This window comes from Patagioenas fasciata, chromosome 22 (genome assembly GCF_037038585.1).
Source record: "Patagioenas fasciata isolate bPatFas1 chromosome 22, bPatFas1.hap1, whole genome shotgun sequence".
Classification (NCBI taxonomy): Eukaryota; Metazoa; Chordata; class Aves; order Columbiformes; family Columbidae; genus Patagioenas; species Patagioenas fasciata.
The window spans coordinates 6,510,139-6,534,269 of NC_092541.1; the positions used below are offsets into that span (position 1 = coordinate 6,510,139).

Below are 24,131 nucleotides of genomic sequence, written 5' to 3' on the forward strand. Positions count from 1 at the left end.
GGGGGTGGCCCTTGCGCACATCCCCCTCCACAGTTAATGCCCAGAGGAGTCAGGCTCTTGCCCCCAGGGGGCCCATTCAGGCTCCATGGGGGTGAGGAGTGGGGCAGCTTCTTCTGATATTGCTGGTCAGTGAGGGAGTGTCAGGGTACACAGAGGGAACACGCCTTCTCTTTTAGGGATATCTGGCCAAAGGAGCCATAAACAAGAACATACAGTGAGAAACTTGACATATGATCAAGGTGGTTGCGATGAGAACAAACCTGATAAATCACGTTAATTGGTAACAATGGTGAAGCAAATCTGAGAACATTTATTTTTACAGTTGGCAAGATAAGAGAGGGAGATAAACACAGAGAGTCATAAAAACTGACCAATTAGCACAAACAAAGAGAACAACCAGAAACAAACATTATCAGTCACACTAACCACTGAGCTCTCAAGGACCTACAGGCAACCAGGACTTTGCAATTGGTAAGGATTGCAAACCTGAGTGTCCAGGTTGTTCGATGGAGCTGGTGGGACCATGCAAGCTCTTGAGGGAATGTGCAGGGGACAGGGAGCTGGGAGCAACAAAGAGGGAGGTAGGAAGAAAAGGTGTATAAAAAAGGCTACTTGGGAGTAAACCTGGATCAGTCAGTGCTGGTCTGGCTGAGTTCTACACTTGACCACCAGTCTGTCCTGTCTTATTAAATCTTTTAATAGGTCTCTCTCTTTCATGCTCTCTCAGAGTAGGTCGGCTTGCTCTCAAGGCCAGGAAACTGAGGCACATGGGAAGAGGAAGAAACATGCACATAACTTACAGACAGCACAGACACAATCCAGGCAAGCCACACTTAGCACAGGGGATGTTCTTTCATAGCTATTCCCAAAGTCCCAGCTCACCTAGCTATGCTCACACTGACTGCAAGGATTATCTACAACTTCAGCTGGACATTCTCACTCTAATTTTCCTGCCCGGAAAGTCAGCAGGTTGCCATTGTGTCTCCAGTCTGGACTGAACAGGCAGTTGAGTGGGGAGTCTAGACCCCACCAAGATTGACCCTTCTGCTACTGTGACTACATCAGCCTGCCATAAGCCAGAAATACGTGTTCTAGATGGTTTCTTATTTCAGGAATGGAGCAGGTCTTTTTAATTGTCTGAAGTGGTCTTTAATATATTTTTCTAGCCCAAAATTACATTGCACTAGGAATATTTCTCCAAATGTTCTGCTATAAAGAACTTCTCTGTACATTTCACACTCTGCAACCCACTTCGACATGTGAAAATGAGTCATGGGAAGCATGTGGATACATTTCCTTACAGTATGAGATAACAAAATTGCAATGTTCTCCACAAGAGAAGAGGTAATGCTGCCCAGGGCAGTCCAGGCAGCCTGGATATTCTCACTGCTTAATCAGTGGGAACCGCCTGAACACAAGTACCACCTCATGGGATGAACAAGGGAAAATGACTCTGGGATCAGACAACTACAATGAAGGTAACTCCTCCCTTTAGAGTAAAGCAGTGCCTCGCACTGCCTCACACCAAGATGTACCACCCGGTTTGTCCCCACCACAATCTCAGATGTGGTCAACATCAAAGGCCTCAAAAGCAGTCCAGCGGCCAGCAGTCCCACCACCTCTGTCCCTATAGGTGTGCAAAGCAGTGTTCTCTTTCTTCCCTGCCACAGCGTCAGGTTTATGCAATCCTGGAGGGGTGTGATGCCTGGGCCTAGACTCAGCTGGAGCTTCTGACACAGCAACTTGGTGCCAGCACAGAGCCACAAAGAAAGGAGATGGCAAAGTCTCCAGGTCATCTGTATCCAGCACCTTTTGCACCCCCTCAAGATGAATCTTCTCCCACAACCACAACTCCATTTCCTATGAGACCAGGAAAGGCAAAGCACAAGAGTATAACTAGGCGTGTATGTGACCACGAGGGAAAGACATGGGTAAAAACACGAAGAGGGACTTCGAGTAACATGGAAGAGAATGACAACACCTGAACGCCTCTTTCCTGCTGCTGCCACCCCTGTCTCTCAGGGGAAGAGACACTACACCCCCAGCTGCTCTGCAAGCAGCTCATATGCATGCTGTAGAAAAGGGAAGATAGCAGATTCAGCAGTCACAATTAACCCTTAGAGGAGCTTGTGCCCTTCCCCAAAAGCCAGTAATGTGGAGACTGCAGATGGCAATAGGAGGGATGACTGCCAAACTGAGTGTCCTGGCTCTGTTTAAAACAAGACCAGTTCTCTTTTAGTGAATTTTCCTTTCAGCTAAGTTCTTTTAAGTAACTGCACTTGTCTGAATTTGGTTGCATGTTTTTCAGACACTGTTCGCTCTGGAGCTGATAACGGCAGCAATGGTATGCAGAAGAGCCCCAGGTTTATACTTATTGCTGTGGCAGCCAAGGTTACTGATAAATTTTGCACATCCCATAAGTAAGAGGGACATATTTACAAATAGGGGCGGACAGAATAGGTGACTAAAATTGATCAACTAAGTATTCCATCCCACACATGTCATACACACTATAAAAGTGGGAGATCACAAGGATCTCGGTCTCTTTGACCACGTCTGGCATCTGAAGAGGATCCTGCCTGCCATGCCTGCGATCCGAGGCCTCGTTCCAGATCCCGGATCCCTGAATCCAGTTCCGGTTTGCTGCGGAGTCCAGCCCAGGATTTCTGGGTACCTCCCCTGCAGCCACTGGAGCGGCGCCAGTCCTGCCTGCAATGCTGCGCTACCCCAGGAAATTCAAGATTGGTTTTGTATATTTTGTATATTTTCTCTATTTATTAGCAGCATTAGTAAAGCATTTTTAACTTTTCCAGCTTGCAAATCTCTCTCCCTTTTCCTCCTATAAGCTTTCCTAGTGGGGAGGGTGGGGGGCTAACAGAGACCATCTACCACAGTTTATTGTCGCCCTGCAGTAAAGGGTGACACTGAGGATGCACAAAGGGAGACAGATGGTGAAAAGATTGCTCACCCTCTCTGTATGTTCTGTATGTGGACGAGGAACTGTCAAGAAGGGGCAGGGCTACCCTCTTTCTCACAGGGGAAGGGATGTAAGCCAGCAAACTCACAAAAACAGGGCCTAACCCAGCCCAACTGAGGAGTCTTCAAGCCACAATGTCCTTCAGAGCTCCAGACAGCTCAGGGAAGATGAAATGGTAGCCACTCTCCAAGGTGCGTTTTGGCACCACTTTCTGGCCCTCCAACAACATGATGGCCCGCTCTGCCCCAAAGACAGCCCGCACGGCCCAAGCAGGCACTGGCAGCAGGGCTGGGCGCCCCAGGGCTGCAGCGAGCTCCTGAGCAAAGGTGCTGTTGGAGGTGGTGGCGGAGGATGGGGAGACACCGTTGAGGACGCCTTGCAGGCACTCACTCTTCAGGGCATGACACACGATCCCAGCCAGGTCCCGAATGTGGATCCATGGGAAGGGCTGGAGCCCAGAGCCTAAGGGGCCACCCAGTCCCAGACGGAAAGGCCAGAGCATTTGAGAGATCGCACCACCATCTCGACCCAGCACTACCCCTGTGAGGAAAACAGAGTGAGATAAGGACTACCCCCTCTCCAAAGGACAAAAGTCCCCTTCACACCCAGACCCACAACCAGGAGACAATCCTTAGAGGGGTGGACTGGAACAGCACACCCATTATGAAGAGGCACAAGACCCAACGTCCTTCTCCCTCCTCTTCCCTCAGCACGAAAGCAGAGCCACCCTGAACAGGTAGGATGCTCCTTCTCACCAGATCTCACCACAACACCACGAGCTGGGCTCCCAGGGACGAGAGCTGCCGCCTCCCAGGAGCTCACCAGGCGTGAGAAGAAGTCGAAATCCCCCCCAGGACTGTCCTCAGTATACTCAGCTGTGGGGCTAGGGCGGTAATAGCCTGTGGGTATAACAGCAGAAAGGGAGTCAGGGTTGAATCATGACACCAGCCACACACCCGCCCCAAAACAGACCCTCTTCCCTGTCTCCAGGAGCCCAGAACTTGATCACTCCATCAAAGACATCCTCATATGAACAGCACAGGGTCCCTTTGATGGCAATGCTCAACTACCAATGTGCTCTGCAAGTTCAGCAGGATGCACTAATACTCAGGTTGAGCTGGCAGCCCTGAGAACCGGCAGGCAACACACTGAGCTGGCTGCATAGAAAGGTGCTTGCTCTAAAACTGGGCATCACAGATGCTAAACTGTGGCAGCATTAAAGACTGGAGAAAGCAGAAATACAAAGTTGGAGAAATGTAGGGGGATTCAGCTGAGGCCCTGTTTAGACAAACTAGTTCTACAGGATGCTTAAAGGCTTTCACAGAAAAATGGTGAAAAAGTCCTGTCCTAGTGAAACCAAGAGAAAGCATAGGGACCCAAATTCGTCTGCAGCAGTAATAAAAAGCTGATCAAGGTTTGCCTGCCATTTCAAGGCAAGACACGTGTCCCCCCAGAAGCGTGTTTCTGTCTGGAGGTTACCTCTCCAGGTCAGCGTGAGCCATGCCTTGACTGGGCCCAACCAATACCTACGCCGGTGACGAGGACCCAAGCATGGGGTGGCTGTTCAGCATCAGCAATGGCTTTGGCCAAGGTCTTGGTGGTCTCAACGCGGCTGCTGATGACTTCCCTGCAGAAGGCATCATCCCACCTGGGAAAGGGAGAGCCAGTGATTATGCTGCCCACAAGGACACCCAAGGAAAGAACAGCACCAAGCGGAGGCCCAGCGGACACCCACTCACAAGCACAGGAGAGGTCATGTGAATTCCTCCCAACCCCAGAGCAGGGGGAGGACATGTGATCTTAGTACCTAAATGCATGGGGACTTTGGGAGATGGTGGCTCTCCACTTCCCACAAAAGGCTGTGGGTTTTGGATTGCCTGAGGACAAAGGTAGCAGAGGAGCTGGAATCCCAAGCTGGGTACAGTGAACTCTCGTGGATGCATTTCCAAAAACACCCTCATATAAGTCAAACTTTGGTTCTGATTTTACATTATCTAAATGTAGGCATCCAGTGTCATTTTGGAAACGTGGAACTACTTTGCCTGTATTCCAACTGTCGATCCAGAAGGGAACCTGTATTCCAAAGGTCTCCCAGAACTTATCAGGCCCACAGAAATATTTTGGATACTCAAGGATCAAGATGTCAACAGTCAGGTAACCCAAGTGCTTCCTCCCCAGATCCCCTTCACATTCTCTGATAACACTGAATTGTCTTGCCCTCACTTTGTCCCAATAGCACTATGACAGATCAAGTTACCTGCGGAAAGGGTTGAGGACATTTTCACCAGCCAAGTTCACCACGGCATCGCACAGGGGCAGTCCAGAGTGGGACAGCTCTTCCTGGGCAGGGGTAACAGAGACATCACACACTCAGCCTCCCCTCTGCTCGAGCCTTCCCAACAACCAAGCAGGGCAGGGTCCTAACAACTCCAGCCAGGTCCTTCTTCACAACACTTGGAGCACAAGCATGAATGGAGAAGGTCTGGCTCCTTGGAACCAGCAGTACCCATCCCAACGACTATGACCCATGGAACACCCAAGAGCCCAAGAGTACATCCACAGGAGCCAGATTCACCACTGCAGATTCTATGTACGCCATTGCTGGCCAGAGCAAGCAGGTTTGTTCCTCAGCCCTGACAGTTTCACCCTCCTGTGACTGCTTTCATCTCATACCCAGCTGATCCGATCCTTGCCCCCTTGTCGAGAGACATGGGTCACTTCATGCCCACGGCTCCGCAGCAACTGTGTCAGGGCTCTGCCCACAAAGCCAGTCCCACCACCTAGGAGAAAGACAGGACATTACATATTTGGCATCCCAAGGCCCACACAGGTGTCCCCATTACCACAGCCAGCTTTCTGGGACACATTACTCTGGGCCCTGACACGACCGGTCCCCAGTGCCCGGCTGCCCCACACAGCACCCAGCTCTGAGGGTCTCCATTCCCCAGGTCTGGGCGCCATGCACCATAGATCATAGAACAGTTTGGGTTGGAATGGACCTTCAAATCTCACCCAATCCCACTTCTGCCATGGGCAGGAACATCTTCACCAACCAGCTCAGGTTGCTCAGAGCCCCGTCCAGCCTGGCCTGGGATGTCTCCAGGGATGGGGTATTCACCACCTCTCTGGGCAACTCGGGCCAGGCTCTCACTATAAAAAATTTGTTCCTCGTGTCCAGCCTGAATCTCCCCTCTTTGAGTTTAAAACCATCAGTCCTTGTCCTATCACAACAGGCCCTGCACAAAAGTCTGTCCCCATCTTTCTCATGGGCCCCTTTCAAGCACTGAAAGGCTGCAATAAGGTCCCCCGGAGCTTCTCTTCTCCAGCTGAACACCCCAGCTCTCTCACCTGTCCCCAGCAGAGCTGTTCCAGCCTCGGGTCATTCCTGGGGCTCCCCTGGCCCCTCTCCAGCAGCTCCGTGTGTGTCCTGTGCTGAGGGCCCAGAGCTGGACCAGCACTGCAGGGGGGGCTCACAGAGCAGGGCAGAGGGGGGAATCCCCCCAAACCTGCTGCCCGCGGGCTGGGGATGCAGCCAGGGTACGACTGGCATTCGGGGTTATGTGCTACTCCCCTACCCGGGGGAGTCTGGACGGGGGCGGCTCCAACCGCAGCACCCTCACTCCTGCACCCCCCGTTCCAGCACTGCGTCCCCCTCACAGCCGCAGCACGGAGCCGCCCTGCGGCCGCCCCTTAGGACCAACTCCCTCCGCCCCTCCCGCGCCCACCCGGGTCCCGGCAGCGGCCTGACCGGAGACCGCGCACCCCGGCCCCGCCGGGCCCGCACTCACCCACCAGCACCCGCATCGCCGGACCCGCTGCGCACGCGCCAGGCAGCACCCACTGCGCACGCGCGTTCCTGGCCCCACAGCGCCCCCCCCCACCCAGCGTGCAGGGGGCGGAGCGGGCGGGGCGGGAGGAGGGGGCGCAGGGGGGCGGGGCGGGCGCGGGGGGGGCGGGCGCGGGGGGGGCGGGGCGGGCGCGGGGGGGCGGGGCGGGCGCGTCCGGCGGCTGGAAAACGCTGGAAAACCAGCTGGAAGCCGACGCAGCAGGGGAGCAAACAAAGCCTGAGGAGCTGCTCAGTGGAGCCAGAACCCACTGGGTGAGCGCAGGAAGAGGCCGGGGTGGGAAACTTGTAGTGTAAACGCTGCGTGAGCCGTCGGTTGGCTGCGTCATGCAATGCTGAAAGGGCAACTTGGAGAAGTTCATTAAGTTGGTCAGTCAATCGGTTAATTAAAAGAGCTGAAATAAATGCCAGTGAAGCACTTTTTAATATTTCTAACTGAAAATGAAAAATTTTGCAGTTGGGAATTAGGCTGGAATTGTTCTTGCTGACCCTGAGCCTCCCTTCACAGGATCACAGAGCTGTCAGGGTTGAAGGGACCTCTGGAGACCATCCAACCCACCTGCTAAAACATGTTCACCAGAGCAGATCACGCAGGTGGGTCCAGGGGGTTTGAATGTCTCAGAGAAGGAGACTCCACACCCCTCTGGGCAGCCTGGGCCAGGCTCTGGCACCGCAAAGTGAAGAAGTTTCTCCTCGTGTTCAGATGGAACCTCCTGTGCTTCAGTCTGCGTCTCATGCTGTCATTGGGCACCACTGAAGAGTCTGGTCCATCCTCTTGACACCCGCCCATGCGATATTTATCAGCATAAAAGAGATAAAGAACCTGAAAGTGTATCCTGCAGTAAGTCTCTGTATATAAAGGTCATTTTAAACAGTTACAGATAGGGATGTCTGTATTATAATTACCCACACTGAGATAGTCGAGCCCTAGCTGATGCATCTTTCCTGACTTGCTGCCCATTTTACTCAGACCTTTCTCACACTTTAGAGTAGTGGAGATAAGGTGTATGAGGTAAATGTCACGATTAAATTACCTTCAAAGGGTAGCAATCGTAACAACTGCAGCACAACGGAAGAAACAGTTCATTTAGCTGCCCATACAGAGCTGTAGTCTGCAGAATGCTGTTGGCATAGCCACAGGTGTAGGATGCCAGTGGAACCTGATGGCATCTTTTTGACATCTTGGTTAGGTGGAGCAGTGTGTTACCAATGGCAAAAGCTGGTAGCCCATGGCTTGGACAAGTGCACTCTGCTGGGTTAAGAACTGGCTGGAGGGCCAGGCCCAGAGAGTGCTGGTGAATGGGGCTGCATCCAGCTGACAGCCAGCCACTAGTGGTGTCCCCAGGGTCAGTGTTGGGTCCAGTCCTGTTTGACGTCTTCATTGATGATTTAGATGAGGAGATTGAGACTATCAGCAAATTTGCTGATGACATCTAGCTGGGAGGGAGTGTGGACCTGCTGGAAGGCAGGAGGGCTCTGCAGAGGGATCTGGATAGACTGGGAAAATGGGCCGATTCCAATGGGATGAAGTTCAACAAGGCCAAGTGCTGGGTCCTGCACTTTGGCCACAACAACCCCTGCAGCGCTCCAGGCTGGCACGGGGTGGCTGGAGAGCAGTCAGGCAGAAAGGGACCTGGGGGGACTAATGGACAGGAAGCTCAACAGGAGCCAACAGTGTGCCCAGGTGGCCAAGAAGGCCAATGGTGTCCTGTCCTGTATCAAAAATAGCGTGGTCAGCAGGACAAGGGCAGTGATCCTTCCCCTGTACTCTGCATTGGGGAGGCCACACCTGGAGTGTTGTGTTCATTTCTGGGCCCCTCAGTTCAGGAAAGAGATTGAAGTGCTGGAGTGGGTCCAGAGAAGAGCAACAAGACTGGGGAAGGGACTTGAGCACAAGCCCTATGGGGAGAGGCTGAGGGAGCTGGGCTTGTTCAGTCTGGAGAAGAGGAGGCTTAGAGGTGAGCTCAGCACTCTCTAGAACGACCTGAAGGGCAGTTCTAGCCAGGGGGGATTGGGCTCTTCTCCCAGGCAGTCAGCAATAGGACAAGGGGGCAGGGGCTTCAACTCTGCCAGGGGAAATTGAGGCTGGAGATTAGAAAGCAATTCTGTGCAGAGAGAGTGGTCAGCATTGGAATGGCTGCCCAGGGAGGTGCTGGACTCACCGGCTCTGGAGGTTTTTAAACTGAGATTGGACACAGCACTTAGTACCATGATCTGGTCAATGGACTGGAGTTGGACCAAGAGTTGGACTTGATGATCTCTGAGGTCTTTTCCAACCCAGTCAATTCTGTGATTCTGTGAAGTAGTCATAAGCTGTGGTCGCTGTGAGGAAGTACTCTCTGGTGACAAAAAGAGGAAACAACAACAGCTGGGCTAAACAACCACCCGAGGAAATGACCTGCCTGTCAGCAAAGAAACAGTCCAAGAAATGACAGTGGCGGAGTGGTGACAGAGGTCCCAGATAGAGAGGTTCTTGAGGAAATATTAATAATACATTGTTGTTTGGTAATAGATAAGGTTTATGTGAGTGATAACAGACATGGCATTCCTTCCCAAGAGCCTGGTGACACACAGCAGTAGGAAGACCATGAAAGAAAGATCTGCAGTTCCAGCGATTTTGAATCCCATCAGTGTGGACCCAGTCACCATGCACCAATTTTCCATGGCAGGTGCCTGATGAAGAACAAAAGTTAAGAGAATAAAGTTGAGTTCATGTTGGAGTTCTGCTTTCTATCTCAAATGAGAGGTAAAACTGATGTGAGATTACTTTTGTTAACTTAAAAAACTAGGTGATAATTTGACTGCCCACTTAAACATACCAAACATACCAAATGTTTCAAACAGAAAGCTGAATGAATCAAAGACCTTCAGTAGAGGCACAGTCTCAGACACTGATGTACACCCAGGGAGTAGCTAAAGAGTAGCAGATATACAAGTACAGAAAGATCCTTGCACTAGTTCTGCAGTTACCAATAAACCCCCAAAGTTATTGTTCCGTTCTTGGAAAAACAAAGCAGTGGAACATTTGTGTGCTGTTTGTCATGTAGAGAAATGGTAGATACAGCCACCCTTAAAAATCCCCACCTGTTGCTTGTAACTGTTGTTGATTTGTCTTTCCATGAAAACCACTGAAGTTCAGCTATTTTCTCTTCTGCCCTCCTCCTTTTTTCTCTGTCTTCTCCTGCACCCCTTGTCACAGGAGAGAAACAGGTATGTTACTGAGCATGAATTATCTGATCTTTTGTAGAAGCCATTGTAGAATTCAATGAATGACCCTCAAGTGCTACCAATTTCTTATTCTAGATATCAAAACAAGATCTCAGTCTCAGCTGAGGATGTTCACATTGCAAACCACTCAGACTGGTGAGTCCTCCCGCTAACTGCATGTCAATACGTATCTCAAATGCATGACAAGTGAACCAAATGATTATTCAGTCCACATGCTCCCACCTACAGAGTTTTTCTTTCCCTTCCACTCTTCCTTTGTCTTCTGTCCCTTAGAGTCCGATTTCTCAATAATCTGAACACTTACTGGATTGTTTCTTTTTGTGTGTTGTTTTGCTTGCTGGGTGAAGAGAACACTTCCACTTAGAAAGGAATAAACTAAAACATATAAGTATTTATTGAAATGCTGTTTCTGTATTTCCCATGGATAGAACTTTCAGGAAGGTCTTGGTGAATTCTGTCTCTGCTTTTAACTGAAAAGGACTCCTTCAAGTGCCCAGTTGTTAAAGACCCTACTAAGACAGGATAGTAATAACAACAAATAAATATAATAAATGGTAAGCAGAGGCAGTGCTCCTTTACTCCAACATACACCAGAGAAACTGAGCAGGATACATGGAAAATGCCTTATGCAGTTGACTGCAGAGGCTTGTCATCCATCCCTTCACTGGGCCACCTATGTGAGAGGAAGGAAAAGGGTATATCTTGACCCTGGGAGACTAAGGGAAGACAAGATTCTTATTTTTTACTAGAAGAAAGAGGAAGAGATGGAAGAGATGATGACGATTAGGATAATAAAGATAATAAAAAAAACAAGTGATACACAATGCAGTTGCTCACCACCCACAGCCTAGTAGCCCACTCACTCCTGAGCAGTGGCGTTTGCCCCTCAGCCAACTCCAGTTTATACAGTGAGCATGATGTCATATGGTATAAAGAATATCCCTTTGGCCAGCTTGGGTCAGGTGTCCTGACTTTGCTTCCTCCTAGCTTTTTGTGTACCTGGCTAGGCATGAGAAGCTGAAAAGTCCTTGACTATCTGGCAACAACCAAAACATCACTTTGTTTTCAACATTCTTCTCATACTAAATCCAAGACACATCTACTAGAAAGAAAATTAACTCTATCCCAGTCAAAACCAGGACATTCCATCTTTATTCCATACCATTTATATCATCTTCAGGTCTTACACTACCCAATACATTCTCATTACCCACCACTACCTTTCCCATCCTTTGATATAATACAGAGCTATCTTTCCCTTAGTCTGTGAACTACACCCATGAAATGACTATAAAATGTCCACAAAATGTCCATTGAGTTCATTTAGTCCATGACTTTGGCTCCATCTATTATGGCGTTTACTCAGGACAGGAGAGATGGCATCTTACTGGGCATCAAAGCCAGCTCAGGCCAGGTCACTGCTGCGTCCAGAGTTGGTAGCTGGTGTGTCCGGTGCGGTCCATGGCCACGGTCTGTGGATTGAAGATGTTGATCTCAAGGAGGTTGCTGGACGCTAGTTGCTGAAGCCAGTTCTAGTTCCATCATTACTGCACTTTGCTTGGTTTTGTCAAAGATCATTCTTCATTAATCTGGATGGTTCTTACTATAATACTGTTGATATGGCATATACGCTGTTTCCCCAAAAGCAAGATAGGTTCTTATATTAATTTTTGCTCCAAAATAAGTTTTTTTTTTTTTTACATGTGTAGCTGCCTGGACACTTTTTAAATTGACTTTTAAAATGAACTGTAACAAGGGGTTATTTCTGGAGTAGGGCTTATATTTCAAGCATCCTCAAAAAAACTGAAAATCATGCTAGGGCTTATTTTCAGGGTAGGCCTTATTTTTGGGGAAACAGGGTAGCGACCATAGTAGTGATGACATACAGTATTATATAGCAATTAACATAATATAATTCAAATCATTGGCTATTCTCTACCCCAAATCAAATCCCCTTGAGTTACACATTAGACTTCCCCATCCTTCTGCATTACTCACCAAGTGCACCCAGGTCCTTGAGCAAAACCAGTCCCACGGATGGGTTTGCCTTTGCCCAAGGCTGGAGTAAACCAGAATTCCTTCCCTAACATATTCTTCATGTGCACTACAGGGACTATATCTCCTTCTACGATATGTGGAAGCTTTAATTAGGCAGGGCCAGCTCAATTGGAAGATCCCTTAGTGTTGACTAGCCAGGTAGCTTTTGTAAAACGTGTATCTCAATGTTTGAATGTCGCACCACCCATTGCTCTCAGTGTAGTTTTCAACACTCCATTGTTCAGTTGTCCTGGAAGCTGGTGCATGATAAAGGATATTATATACTCACTCAGTTTCATGTTCTTTGAAATAAGTGACCATCAGATTTTTTCAGAAATGAGGTGCCATGTCAGCATAGGACTTGATTTTCAAGGCCCAGGATAGTATTCCAGGTGGTTGTGTGGGGCATGGGTTATGTTTCAAGCCTTGACTGTCCAGTAACAACCAAAACATCGGTGTGTTATCAACATTCTTCTCATACTAAATCCAAAACACAGCACTATACCTGCTATGAGAAAGAAAATTCATATGTCATTTAGATAACTACAGATACAAGAGCTGTTTCATGACTACATAGGAGGAACCTGCCTTTGGCAAGCAGACTGCTGATAGATCAAGAGGTGAAGGCCTTCTGAGTCTTAGTGGCATAATCCATGAAGTTTCTTTGATATTTGACTCCCTTTTAGAGAAATCTCCCTGGTGCATATAATTGTAATATCATCATGTAATATCCATCATTTAGGTGCACAAAGCCCCCTTGTGAGTTTTAACTGCCCTTCTGACATTTATATATATATATATATATATTTCCTAGTTAATAACCTACATCCTCATCAACATCCTTCTCCTTCACAGCACTATGATTTGAAATGGATTAGATACTGTTAAACACTGTTCAGTGTGATGGACATAGTATGCACCTTGTTATGCCTTAAACAATTGGTTCTGCGGCTTCTGGCAGGGAGGAAGAAGTGGGTGCTGCGGAGGCAGGACAGTATCTCTTCCTTGAGGTCTACCTATTGTTTGCAAAACAAAGGCACCAACCTTTGAGATAAAGGCATTAACCATTTTTGCACAAAAGCAGGGTCATTCATTGATCACGACTAGCAAGGGGGAATTGCAAATGAACTAAAAAACCACAAACCAAACCAAACCAAAACCAAACCAAAATCAGCTTCCCACTCAGGACCTAGTTGCTTGTGTTGTGTTGCCTCTTGCCCACCAGTCTGGGAACTACAGAGAGCCTTGTTGGATCGACCAACCTTCAGATCAGTAAAATCTTACTTCTCTTCCGATATCAATCTCTTGTTTTCTTCTCTCTCTCTGTTTCTGACTTTATTCTGCACTCAAAAGGGTGAGTTGCTGTGAGTTTTGTTGTTGAAATCTTGTTAAATTTTATGATACAGCTTTTGCCGAGTCACTATTCATTGTAGTTCCGCTGAGCTTTCAGTAAATTCGTGATTTAACTGAACTTCTTGAGTAATTGTTTTTACTCCCAGTTACTGCACAGACTATTTAAAAGTTAACCTTGCCCTCATCCCGCTGAGTGGAACAGGACATTCAGCTTAGACCAAACACCTTAGTATTTGGCTGAGGATCAGCCAAAAATTTGATTTCTGAAAATACCAAACTCATACTTTTGACTAAAGTAGCGTTTAAGATTCGTGTCTACAGGCTCTATCTGTATTATTAAATTAGCACCAGGACTGTTTCTGGTGCCTGGATCAAATAGCATGAAATGTGCATACCATTTAATGTTTTTTAACTGCCTAATGAAGTGCTAACTAGAAAGGACCTCTGGATGAGGCTTGAGGCAAATAGCTTGCTAGAAAATACTAATCTTCAGATGCACAGACCACCATTGTACCTGAACATAGATATCTGAAAGTGGAGCTGCATTCCATCCCAATGTCTTTAAATAGAAAATTTACATATGTTTTCTACTAGTTGAGATCCTTTGGAAGAGTAGTGGGCACTGAAGTTATGATAGTGGCCAGTATAAAATGTTCATAGAAATACCTATGGTACGTGCTCATCACAGAGCGATATTCCTCTGGTATTTTCTCCATCAGTTTAGGATGGTTCTGTATGCATGGGAATATTGTTATCTTCATTTGAGTTCATAGTATGGATTCCTTTTATATCAGAACAGAGAAAGATGTAACTTTGGTTCATTTTATTCTTTCATTTATTTTAAAGAGATCTTACTTCTTTTGAGTAGGACGTTAACTGTGGTGGTAGCAAATTCGACGAATCCAGACGCCGGCATAAGCTCTTTGATCGAACGGGCGGGCCGGGCGAGAGTAAGGAGTCTAATTCAATGTGAATTTACCATCCGTACTCTTTAATGAACTCTTAAACAACACTGAATATCAATGTCCCCGAGACCACGTTTTTCCAAGCCTTATATACTCTCTACCAAAAGGCCATGCGGCAAGCGCAGGCTACAATTGGTTACACTCACAGTCACTCATCCCCCCCACTATGGTGATTGGCTGCAGGGCACTGTTCACAGACTGTTCATGCGCAGCGGCAACGCCCCTCCTGCAGCCTGGGTTGAGGGCAGAGCGGCTTCTGTTTACTTTCCTTTTGTCTCTGGTGTCTCAGGGAAATCCTTCCGTGTAGCACAGCCGCATCAAGCCCTGGCTTGTTCACAGCACACAGCCAGAGACTCTCCACAATTCCTCCTTTTTTTTTCTTTTTGGACAAGCCAGGATTGATTAGCTGTGTGTACTAATCCTTCTTTGATATGTGATAAAAAACAACTTATACATAACATATAAATAACAACAACAATCAACATAAACAGTGCACTTTGCAATAAACCTGAGGTATTCCATTGCCGTTTAAATATCACAATGGATTGATTAAACAAATTCCAAGAACTTTGGTTTAAAGATACTCAACTTATAACAAACGATGTGCTGGGTGTTGATAAACTTACTCAAGAGGTAGTGGTGTTTAAAGATCTACTTATATAACTATAGTACGCATACATGTCACAGCTAAATCAATGCAAAGGTTACACCTCACTCTGTGACCTCCGAGGGTTCTGCTGCAGGGAGTTGACTTGGTTGAGTTTGTTTCAACTCCGGCTTTACTGCTCGGCTTGGAACCCACAATGGACCTTGATCTGTGGAGAGACACATATACCCTCTACCATTAAAAATAACAGGTACTGGTCCCTTCCACAATCCAGTGGTGGGATCACGATACCTCACCATGAATTCCGGTAAAGTGTTTTTCCTTCCTAGTCTGATCTGATAATGATGAATGATCACAGGAGGCTTCTCATGATCTCCAGTTAGACATAAATAATTCAAGGTAAACAACACCTTTGCTAAACGCTGTTGACAATCTAACTCTTCCTGCTTCTGTTTGCTCAAATACCCTTTAATCATTTGATGTGCTCTCTCGATGATTCCTTGGCCTGTTGGGGAATGAGGAATACCTGTAACGTGTTTCACTCCCCATTTCATTAGAAAAGTTCTAACTTTCTGGCTAACATAGGCAGGGCCATTGTCTGTCTTAATCTTTTCTGGGACACCCATTACAGCAAAACAAGCTGTAAGATGTTTACATACATGTAGTGCTTTTTCCCCTGGTAAAGCAGTAGCCCATATCATTTTTGAAAAAGTATCAATTGTGACATGCACATATTTAAGTCTTCCAAATTCTGGCACATGTGTCACATCCATTTGCCATACTTCTAAGGCTTTTAAACCTCGAGGATTGACACCGATTCCTATACCTAACATCTGGCTTCCACACTGAGGACATGCCTGTACAATACTTCTTGCTTCATTTAAAGTTAAATCAAATTGTCTTTGGAGACCTCTGGCATTTTGATGAAAGCTCTCATGACTTTGTCTCGCTTGTTGGAATTTATCTGTTGGAGGCATGTGCTGTACTGAACTTACTAAACTATCTGCAATTTGATTTCCTTCACCTAGACCAAGATTCCATTGATGACTGCGGATGTGAATCACACAACAGGGTTCTTTTCTTTGATTTAAAATAGCTCTCAATTGTACAAACAATTTTCCTAATCGAGGATTATTCGATTGTCTTAACAGGGCATTTTCCATTCTGGGTATTACACCTGCTACATACAAAGAATCTGTGACAACATTTAAAGCAGATTTCAGCCAATTATTTAAGGCCCATATTACTGCCGTGAGCTCTAAAGTCTGCAATGAATCCTCTTTTGAACCTTCAATTAAATGCTGTTTCCATTGACTATTCTCTTGCCAGACACATGCTGCCTGGTGTCTTCGTTTTCCTGCATCTGTATATACTGTAAGGCCTTCAACAGGTTTTGCTTTTACTTTGCTTCTCTCTAACCACTGATTTGTTCTAAGGAATTGCCATAGTTTACCTTTTGGTTGTCGTGAATGTACCTTGCCTATAAATCCTAATAATGCATTCTGTATAGGCATCGAATGTCTCAGCCACCATTCTAAATCGGCTCCATTTATCGGAATACTGATATCATCTGGTTCCTGACCGCTAATTTCTAATATTCGAGATCTTCCTTTTCGAATCAATTCTCCAATTGCTTCTGGTCTCGTTTGAATACTGAATTTTGGTTGGACACTGAGAAAAATCCACTCTAATAATCGTAAATCATTTTCTGTTTTCAATCTGACAGTGGCACAAAAGGAAGAATCTGTAGCAACATCTATGGGGAATTCCCCGTTTTTGTTTTGCCACTGGCAGATGATTGCACACGGATGTTCTAGATTGCTAATAAGGAGGGAAATTGGTCGATCAGAAAGTCTTCGGCTAGACCAATTTGTCTGTACTTTTTGTGTAATATCAGAAAGACATTTGAGATGCACGGACTCTAAGCTTATTTTCTTAGCTGGATCACCTCCTTTTAGAAGTGAAGTAAGAGGTGCTATATCATTGTTAGTAATGCCTACGCAATTTCTAATCCATTGTATGTCCCCTAACAATTTTTGGACATCATTTAATGTTTGTAAATCAGTATGTAATTCAATTTTTTGTGGACGAATCTGTGCATCACAAATGGACCAACCAAGGTATTTCCAAGGTGCAGACTTTTGAACTTTCTCTGGAGCTATAACCAACCCCTTTTCTTTGAGTTTGATTGTAATTTGGACTATGGAACTTTCTGTGAACTCAGCGTGTTGACAGAATAGAATATCATCCATATAATGATAAATAATTGTTTGTTTCCATGATGCACGAATAGGTTGAAGTGCCCATGCAACATACATTTGGCACAGTGTAGGAGAATTTTTCATACCTTGCGGTAGCACTACCCACTCATACCTTTTAGCTGGTTCCGCTTTGTTTACTGAAGGCAGTGTAAATGCAAAACGCTGTGTATCTTGCTCATGTAAAGGAATGGTAAAGAAACAATCCTTTAAATCTATAATTAGAATATGCCAATTTTCTGGTAACATTACAGGTGATGGTAATCCAGGTTGTAAAGCACCCATGGCTTGCATTTGATCATTTACCTTTCGCAAGTCATGTAATAATCGCCACTTTCCACTCTTTTTTGGTATTACAAAAACTGGGGTATTCCATGGACTAGTAGAAGGCTTGATATGGCCTGCAACTAATTGCTCTTCTACTAATTCACGTGCCTTTTGCAGTCGCTCTTCTGTTAATGGCCACTGGTCAACCCAAACTGGGCTATCTGTTAACCAGGTCAATGGAGGGTTGGGCAACTGCTTTCCAGTGACCACTAAGGAAAAGGTGAAGTAGTTAACACAGCACCAAGTTGCCCCAAGACGTCACGGCCAATAAGCGCCTCAAGGCTGCTTGGCAATTCCATTACATACACCCTAAGGGTAACACATTGACCTTCAGGGAAACTAATCGAAATGGGATCAACACTTATATTTGGAGTAGTTTGACCCCCTACTCCAGCTACAGTGGAAGAGATTGATTTTTGAAGTTTCCAATTTCGTGGCCATTTGAATTGACTAATGATGGAGACATCAGCTCCAGTATCAAGCATTGCATTTACCTCTACAACAACAATAGAATCAGATTGAAATAGTTGCACACGTAACATGGGACGCTGAGTCATTGATGAGGTGAAGCAAACTGCAGGACCCGTCGATCCAAATCCTTTATCATGCCTTTGTGTTGAGGATGCTGGAGGAACTCCTGGAAGCATTGGTAGGCAGTTTTCCAGTGCTACTACCTGAGCTATTCTACTCCCAGAAGGAATAAAAATTGGCGGATGCAGAGTGTAGGCCAGAATTTGAACAGTTCCTGTGAAATCTGCATCAATTATACCTGGTATTACTATAAGACCTTTGATACTAGCAGAAGAACGGCCAATCAATAGGCCTCCAATGAGACTATCTTGTCGAAATAAAGGTCCTTTAGCATTAGTTGGTATTCTGTGAATTGCAGTATTGGTCAATGTTATATCTACTGCTGTCTCCACATCAACTCCGAGGCTTCCTGCGGTGCTTGGCTTGTTGAGGTGAAAGAAGCCTGGTTCACAGTTGGTCGCTGATTGGGATACAGGTTCGGAGATGTTCTTTGTGTCCGGTAGCTGCTGAACGTATACCATAGTTTGTGGTTGTTTGTTTTGCTTGTTGCAAAATTTTCCAATCGTGTGGTTCCCATACCGCTGTCTGAGTGTTCATATTTTGAATTACCGGTAGGGCTAATTTTGCTGGAGACCAATCACCTTCTAGAATGGCATCTTTGATGACCCCTGACCATCTGCTACGTCGGGGCTGCGGCTGGTCAGTAGAGTCTATAGGTACTTTTGATTGCATTGTTTGTGAAGGGCAAGCTGGTTTTTGAAACTCAATTTGTTCCTTATTTTTCTCTACATTTGACACTCTTAAGTTAAGTTATTCAAGCTTGTTGGTAATGACTTGCAGTAACTGCTCTACAGCTTGGGGTGAGCCCAATGATGTAGGAGGAGGCTCACAAAAAACTTCCGCGGGTGCTTGCGGAGGCAAAGTCTGAGGCGGCCCCGGCCCCGGCGGCTGCGCCGCGGCCGGTCCGGCGCTTTTCTCGGAGGGAGGGGGGGCGTCCGGCTCGGGGCAGGGCAGAGGCGGAGCGGTAGGAGGAGGGCGGCACTCAGGGCCTCCCACATCCGGACAGTCGACTAGTTGCACTTCCGCCTTCTTGGCACATTGCCCCAGAGACTCGGAGGGGGAAACTTCCGGTTCTTTGTTTACGAGCCGCGCAGTTTCTAATCCGCGTTGCAGATCGGATTGTGAAAGTATTGGCTGAGCCGGGACCCCGCGACCACCCCGAACGGCAGGCAGACCCCACAGAGTAGCCCACAGGCCCCTCTTTTCTTTTGGACGACAAGTTTTATCAGTCCAGGTTTGTTCTGGGACAAGCGCCTCCGCGGCTCTTAGGGCGGCACGTTGTTCCGATTTCATAATTTCTAATGATTCTAATACGGTTTTCCACAATTCTCTCACAGCTTTAATTTCTTTCTCTTCTTCCCCTCTGATAGTTTTGTCCCACATAGTGTCCCCCACTGATCTCCATTCCGTTGGGGAAAACAAAAGTGGAACTTCCCCAAAGTGTCCCCACTTCTGAGCTAAAAAAATCAATGTGATTAGCTTTTCCTGTGACGATTCAATACCTCTCTTAGAGAGAATAGTCGTCAGCAGTGCCGCGGCTGTTTCAATATCCATTATCTTATCAGCGCGGTCTTAACGTAGGATGCGAGTGGCCAGCTCGACTGGTGCCCGTCTTTTGATACCGGACTAAGCACACTATCCCACACCCCGGCTTGGCTCCGTTTTTATGAACGCTGCTCACCGCAGTAATTTCGATCCGGAGCGATATGCTTTGCTAACGATCCATCCTTCTGCTACCATATGTAGATCCGAAGCGTTATGCTCTGCTAACGAACCATCCTCTGCTACCAAATGTAGTGGTAGCAAATTCGACGAATCCAGACGCCGGCATAAGCTCTTTGATCGAACGGGCGGGCCGGGCGAGAGTAAGGAGTCTAATTCAATGTGAATTTACCATCCGTACTCTTTAATGAACTCTTAAACAACACTGAATATCAATGTCCCCGAGACCACGTTTTTCCAAGCCTTATATACTCTCTACCAAAAGGCCATGCGGCAAGCGCAGGCTACAATTGGTTACACTCACAGTCACTCATCCCCCCCACTATGGTGATTGGCTGCAGGGCACTGTTCACAGACTGTTCATGCGCAGCGGCAACGCCCCTCCTGCAGCCTGGGTTGAGGGCAGAGCGGCTTCTGTTTACTTTCCTTTTGTCTCTGGTGTCTCAGGGAAATCCTTCCGTGTAGCACAGCCGCATCAAGCCCTGGCTTGTTCACAGCACACAGCCAGAGACTCTCCACAGTTAACAAATACTAAATTTGAAGAACTACTTTATCTGAAAGCTAATTTTTGATTTCTAATCAGCCCTATCATTTATCTTATGTTGCAACATAATGAGAACTGGGCAGTCTTCTGTTAGGATAGTGCTTACATGGTGATTCTTCATGCTATGTCAGGTTGCGTTGTTACAAGTTTATCTATTACAGAGAAATAACTCCTGTACTGTCACAAACTACAAACACTCATGCAATCATGCACATGTAATATATACCTTATATTAGTTTTTTTGTGTGTGTTTTTGTTTTTTGGGTCGGTTGGTTGGTTGGTTGGTTTGTTTCGTCCTAGGGAACACTTCTGATACAAGATTGCAATTGCCCATCATTTGATGGTTGGAACCTGAATTTCAGTGGTTCCATTGGTTTCTGATAGAAGTGGTTAAACACAAAGTAGAGAAAAAGTAGCTTAAAAAATGAGGAACCGCAGACAAATAAATCATTCAGTTCACTCTTGATCGACCTAATTTATTTTTGGTTGTTTACAGTGAGAATGTCTCCACCTGAACTGGCTGTGTTCCAATGCACAGAAATAAGGCACTGCCAGAGTCTAAGTTTTATGTCCTATTTAAGATGTCTAATAAACACTTTGGATTAATTATGGCTTTAAAATTCTTGTACCTTTTGAATGGCTGTAAAAGGACTGTGTATTACATCTTGGGCAGATTGTAAATGTCTAATATGAATCCATACCTTCCTCTGGTCTAATTCTCTTAGATTTCTTTTATATCTCCTGCTTTCATCCAGGACACTGACCATCAACAATCACAAAAGACTCTCAAAAGCAAGCCCTAATGTCCCTTGATGTCCCTTGTTTTACATTCTAAACATCCATCTGTAGCTAACTGGACACTGTGGTCATTCTCATCCTTAGTAAAGGTACAAAAAAAACCCCTTTCCTTTTAAACTTTTTTTTCAGAGATTCTTTTACCTCCTTGTTTCGAAGGGTGTAGATGAAAGGGTTTAGCATAGGAATAACTATAGTATAGAGGATAGAGATGGTTTTGCTTTTGTTAGGTGAAGATGTAGCCCCAGGCTGAGCATACATGAAGAAAACAGTCCCAAAGAACAAGCAGACGGACAGCATGTGAGAAGAGCAAGTAGAGAATGCTTTGAGCCTGCTCTCAGCTGAAGGCATTCGGACAATCGTAATGATTATATAACCATAGGAGATAAAAACCACCAAGGCAGTGCCCACAATAATTGATCCACATAGAGCCAGCATTACTATTTCGTTGACAAGCGTGTCTGAGCAGGATGTATGCATCACTGCAGGAACATCACAGAAGAAGTGGTTTATTTCTTTGGACCCACAAAAGGACAAACTGAATGTAAAGCCTGTCTGGATGGTGCAGTTGATGCAGCCTGACAGATAAGAGCCCACCACCATGAAAACACAAAGTCTTTTATTCATGATGATTTTGTACAGGAGTGGATTGCAGACAGCAGTGAAGCGATCATAAGCCATCACAGCAAGGAAGAAGGCTTCTGTTGTGCCAAAGAGAGAGAAGAAGAACATTTGAGATGCACAATCATTGTAAGAAATTATTCTTCTGCCCAGTGAGAATGTCAGTGCTGCTTTGGGAGTGATGACAGAGGAATAGCAGATGTCCAAGATGGACAAGTTCTCCAGGAAAAAGTACATGGGAGTGTGTAGCTTGGAGTCTGTTCTAATGATAAAGATCATGCAGGCATTTCCTACCACAGTGACAGCATACATTGTTGAGAAGAGAGCAGAGAGAAGGAGTTGTGATCCTGGATGAGATGGGAACCCAACCAAAATGAACTCAGTTACCTTGGTCTGGTTTTCCATGTTTCCTTTAAGATGATGTTCAATTAAGAAATTAGGACGCAGTGGACTTCAGACACTTCGCCTGGAGAAACAATTAGATGAATAAGACAAACAATAAGATATATGAAATGTAAGAAATATGAAAAATAGAGAGACAGATGGAAAACAGTGGAAAATGGATTTATCTATCATATCTAAAGTTTTTTTAATTTATTAATTTACAGACGAGCCGGTTACCCTATTACACTCTTTTCAGTGTAAAGAAATACTCTGCAAGCAGCACATCCAACCTAGTTTTAAGGTCTACTTTACAATCAATCAAGGAAAAGCATCTCATTCTGAAGTTAGTCTAAACAAGTACTTCTGATGTAACTGGGCAGAAAAATCTCACCCTAAGATTGCGTCTAGTGCAAAAAAGGTTTCCCTCCCCTCAGCAACAGAATAAATGAATACGCTTCTTCAGTCGATGCAAAACAATTTTAAAAAATGTGAGCCAAGAAATCCATGGAAAAAAGTGTGGATAATTTTAAGAAAAAAAGAAAACAAGTATTAGTAAGAAAAAAGGAAACACTGCCTTATGTAAGAAAGTGACTTCTTTTTCTTTTCTTAAAATACTTGCAACAAAACCTTCAAAAGTTGAGATTTCTTAAATATTTTTTCTATTAAAATGTTTACTTCACACAGAATATTCAAAATAATATTGAATAACAGAATATTTCATGTGACTCCTAATTATGTGTAGTCGTTTTGTTTTCATAAATTAGGTATCATTTCAGTTAGTCTGGGATATATACAGTGGGTTAATGCCTGCATTAGAACTAATACATAAGTTACCTTTAAATTCAGTGGATAGAAATACTCCCACTTTAAAGTATTTACCGCAGAAGGTATGAATTATGTACTAGGATTTCATGTTTCTCTCCATTGACTTGAAGGGAAGTCCTGCTCAGTCATACCTATCTATTCTGTATGTATAAAGATGTACATAGATGTATAAACTTGAATTATATTAATCTCCATCCAGTTACTGGTACTTTCTTTGCTCTGTTGTCATTTGCATCAGATGCATTATCATAACCCTCATGTACCTGATCTTTTTAAAACACTGAATTAATTTTTGGTACATTACATCCACCATCTCTTTATAATCCTTGAAATATACCCTCAGTTCTGGGTACCCTCAGAAGCCCTATTTACTTCTTTGACCTTCTTTTGTTCATGTTTCTTAGAAAAGGAAATAACTTTGGATAAATAACTTCTCTTTGTATAACCTTGCTCATCAGATATTTTGTCTAGTTTCCTCTGGGATTTTTGTGTACTGAGAACCTAAGTTTAGACAGTCAAAATTAAGCATCCAGCCTGTGTTAGAGAATAGACTGCTTTAGCTTATTGAATTATTTGGTAGACTGCTTCTTGTAGAACCTGATTAGACATGCTAATATAAAATTCGCTTAGTGTAATTAAGTTGCTTAGTACAACTTCTGCAAGCTGTGAAGCCTTGAAACTTTCCACTTTGTAAAGTACAAAAGACCCCAGAGCCTACAAGCTATAGAAGATAATGTGTCCTTGGGGATAAGTAAAGGGACAGAACAGCACCTAACAGAAGACAAACCAGAAGAATGTTTTGGCTATTGTCAAGACTTATTTTCTCCAGCTGTGGGTGCAAAATAGCAAATAAAGGCCAGGACTTTAATTGGCAGCCCACCTGAAGAAAATGGAGAGATCCAATAAAGAACAGGGAGAACCCAGACCCTAATTTTGCAGTTTGCCTGGAATGATGCACAGGGGGTGGGGGCTTGGATTGCAGGGGTATAATTGCCCAATTTTTTTTATGCTGGGAGTTCCTCTTCAGGAGGCACCGTCTTGAGCTTCTCTATG

General features: G+C 45.4%; 2 protein-coding genes across 2 annotated transcripts; both read right to left on the reverse strand.

Moving 5' to 3' along the window:
- Nucleotides 1–290: 290 nt before the first annotated feature.
- On the reverse strand, nt 291–6,829 carry LOC139829615 (epimerase family protein SDR39U1-like). The gene is made up of 6 exons (XM_071818010.1): nt 6,766–6,829; nt 5,651–5,757; nt 5,235–5,317; nt 4,504–4,625; nt 3,733–3,876; nt 291–3,517 (listed from the first exon to the last, which is right to left on the reverse strand). The coding sequence occupies exons 1-6, from the start codon at nt 6,779–6,781 to the stop codon at nt 3,102–3,104; spliced, it is 888 nt and encodes a 295-aa protein (XP_071674111.1). The 5' UTR covers nt 6,782–6,829; the 3' UTR covers nt 291–3,101.
- A 14,473-nt stretch (nt 6,830–21,302) lies between these two features.
- Nucleotides 21,303–22,280, reverse strand: LOC136111742 (olfactory receptor 5AR1-like). The gene has a single exon (XM_065856086.1). It carries the CDS (start codon nt 22,272–22,274, stop codon nt 21,303–21,305), a length of 972 nt encoding a protein of 323 aa, XP_065712158.1. The 5' UTR covers nt 22,275–22,280.
- Nucleotides 22,281–24,131: the final 1,851 nt, after the last annotated feature.